Source organism: Silene latifolia, chromosome 1 (assembly GCF_048544455.1).
Source record: "Silene latifolia isolate original U9 population chromosome 1, ASM4854445v1, whole genome shotgun sequence".
Lineage (NCBI taxonomy): Eukaryota > Viridiplantae > Streptophyta > Magnoliopsida > Caryophyllales > Caryophyllaceae > Silene > Silene latifolia.
The window spans coordinates 181,493,552-181,495,947 of record NC_133526.1 but is presented as its reverse complement, the minus strand read 5'-3'; the positions used below and the strand labels follow the sequence as shown (position 1 = coordinate 181,495,947).

Genomic DNA, 2,396 nt, shown 5'->3' with positions numbered 1-2,396 from the left:
CATCATTCTTCATTCTCAACCTCTTCCTCTTCTTCCTCTTCTTCCGATGTGTCTCCCTATGTGAAGAATCAAATCTTTATTAGATACTTTTTTTTGAGAAAAGTTGCGTTTTCAAGCAACACTAAAATGGAAAGACAAGAGTAGAATTATACATACTTGATTCTCAGGAGGATGCTCTGCAAACTCATTTGGACAATTTCTTTTATCATGGTGTGACATGCGTTTACACTTAGCACACAACCTTTTTGGTTTTTTTGCCTTCATAATTGCCTTATTTTTGCTGCTCACCATCCTTTTACCACTACCTTTGTTTCTAGAGACTTTAGGTGGTAAGATCTTGATTTCTTTTGGAGCCTTGCAGGTTGAGAAGGGCCTCCAATTCTTGTTCTTTGGTCAAAGGCTTTGGGTTTGGCTCCAACTTCTCTCGGAATTCTTTTATTAGCTTGGCAAAGTCTCTCATATCCGACTCTTTTTCTTTTCTTTTAAGCATACCAACAGCTTGCGTAAATCTCGACCACACCGAGACATCTCAAACTTACTATTACCAGTAAGATCATTGTTTTCCAAGAGATTTCCATTCAAATCATAAACCGGGTTTTAAGTGTGCATTCTTACTCCACCTACGCAAAATGTATTTCTCAGGAATTTCCTTAAACTTCCCCGAGCAAATCCAAATGATGTGGTTGCATAAGATACCTTTCCTTTCAAACAATTTACATGCACAACGAACATCCATTGTTCTCCGATTGTACTCAACTGCATATCTCTTTCGCTTGTTCGCGTCCTCAACAATTGAAACTTCAAAGTTAGTTACTGGATCTGGTGGGGTGTATCCACAAACACTACACGCATTTACCGAAAATTTAACCTCCTTTTGGAAATAAAAGAACACTTCATGTGTATAGACCTTCACTGCATGGGCCTCCCAGTTTGACCCGAATAGGGTTTCAGGCATTGAGTTGTGGCTCTGTGCTTCGAGAAGCTTTAGATTGTGCCTTTGTTGGTCCATGGCACTCTCAAATCTCATCCAAAATTCTACAAGAGTCCCATATTTATTTTCAAATCTCTTGAAGAAGCTATTCGAACTCTCTGATCTTTGTGTGGTTTTTAAAATGTTGCCCATCGGGACATTCCTGAAATAAGCGGGTATCCATTGATCTCGTTCTGCGAACTTGTCAGTCAACCATTTATTATCTTCTAACGAAAACTCGCTAATGACTTTAGCCCAATTCTCTTCAAATTCCTCAGGCTCCAAGTCCTCGCTCCAGACAACATTGTTCAGACGACTTAAGAAATCAGTCTCTTTGCAAATTGTGCTCCCAACCTTGTCTGTTACTTTCTTCATAATGTGCCACATGCAAAAGCGATGTCTTGCTTTTTTGAACACGGCTGCAAGTCACAAAATCCACATTATCTATTGTCAGAGATCTTTTGTCACAAATCAAGCTCTAACATTCACAAAACAAGGTCTCAGATTCACAAGATAAGAGAAATAACAATATAGGCAATTTCAAAACAAGGTCTCACAAAACAAGTTTAAGAATATTAGCTTTGTGTGTCATATAACAAGCCCAAAGATTCAATGAACAAAGTCCGAGATTCACAAGATAAGGTCTCGAGATTCGAGAAAATTAAGAGCAAAATAGATTATTTTAAACCACGACCAAGTTTCACATAACAAGCACTGAGATTCACTGAACAAGGTCTGAGATTCACAACATAACGTCTGAGATTCACAAAATTAAGAGGAAAATAGATGATTTTAAACCACGACCAAGTTTCACAAAACAAGCCCTAAGATTCACTGAACAAGGTCTGACATTTCACAAGATAAGGTATGAGATTCACAAAATTATGAGACTGATAGATGATTTTAAACCACGACCAAGTTTCATATAACAAGCCCAAAGATTCACTGAACAAGGTCTGAGATTCACAAAATTAAGAGTAAAATAGATGATTTAAAACCACAACCAAGTTTCACATAACAAGCCCAAAGATTCACTTAACAAGGTCTGAGATTCACAACACAAGGTCTGAGATTCACAAGTTAAGGTCTGAGATTCACAAAACAAGGTCTGAGATTCACCAAATAAATAACCAGATTCACAAAAGTAAGATATTCCAAACACACCTGGAACTGCATTTATTATTCCGGCATCTTGGTCACTGATGATGTAATTGGGTTCTTTGCCACCCATTGCTTTCAGGAACTGCTGAAATGCCCAAATAAACGAGTCATCGTCTTCATGATCTAAAAGCACGCATCCAAATGTTATTGATTTTTTGTGATTGTCAATGCCAGTGAAAGGTGCAAATTTCATGTTATATTTGTTTGTTCCATAGGTTGGATCGAATGAAATAGCATCACCAAACAATGTGTAACATCTGATGGA

General features: G+C 37.7%; 1 protein-coding gene across 1 annotated transcript; it reads right to left on the bottom strand.

Moving 5' to 3' along the window:
* Nucleotides 1–583: 583 nt before the first annotated feature.
* On the bottom strand, nt 584–2,396 carry LOC141588418 (protein FAR-RED IMPAIRED RESPONSE 1-like). The gene is made up of 2 exons (XM_074409862.1): nt 2,135–2,396; nt 584–1,389 (listed from the first exon to the last, which is right to left on the bottom strand). The coding sequence occupies exons 1-2, from the start codon at nt 2,322–2,324 to the stop codon at nt 584–586; spliced, it is 996 nt and encodes a 331-aa protein (XP_074265963.1). The 5' UTR covers nt 2,325–2,396.

What these genes read in the sequence shown, in the direction of transcription:
- LOC141588418 (XM_074409862.1), bottom strand. Translation starts at nt 2,324, where the DNA reads ATGAAATTTGCACCTTTCACTGGCATTGACAATCACAAAAAATCAATA. An exon ending in AATAATAAATGCAGTTCCAG is followed by an intron (nt 1,390 to 2,134) that starts GTGTGTTTGGAA and finishes TGTGACTTGCAG; the next exon opens with CCGTGTTCAAAAAAGCAAGA.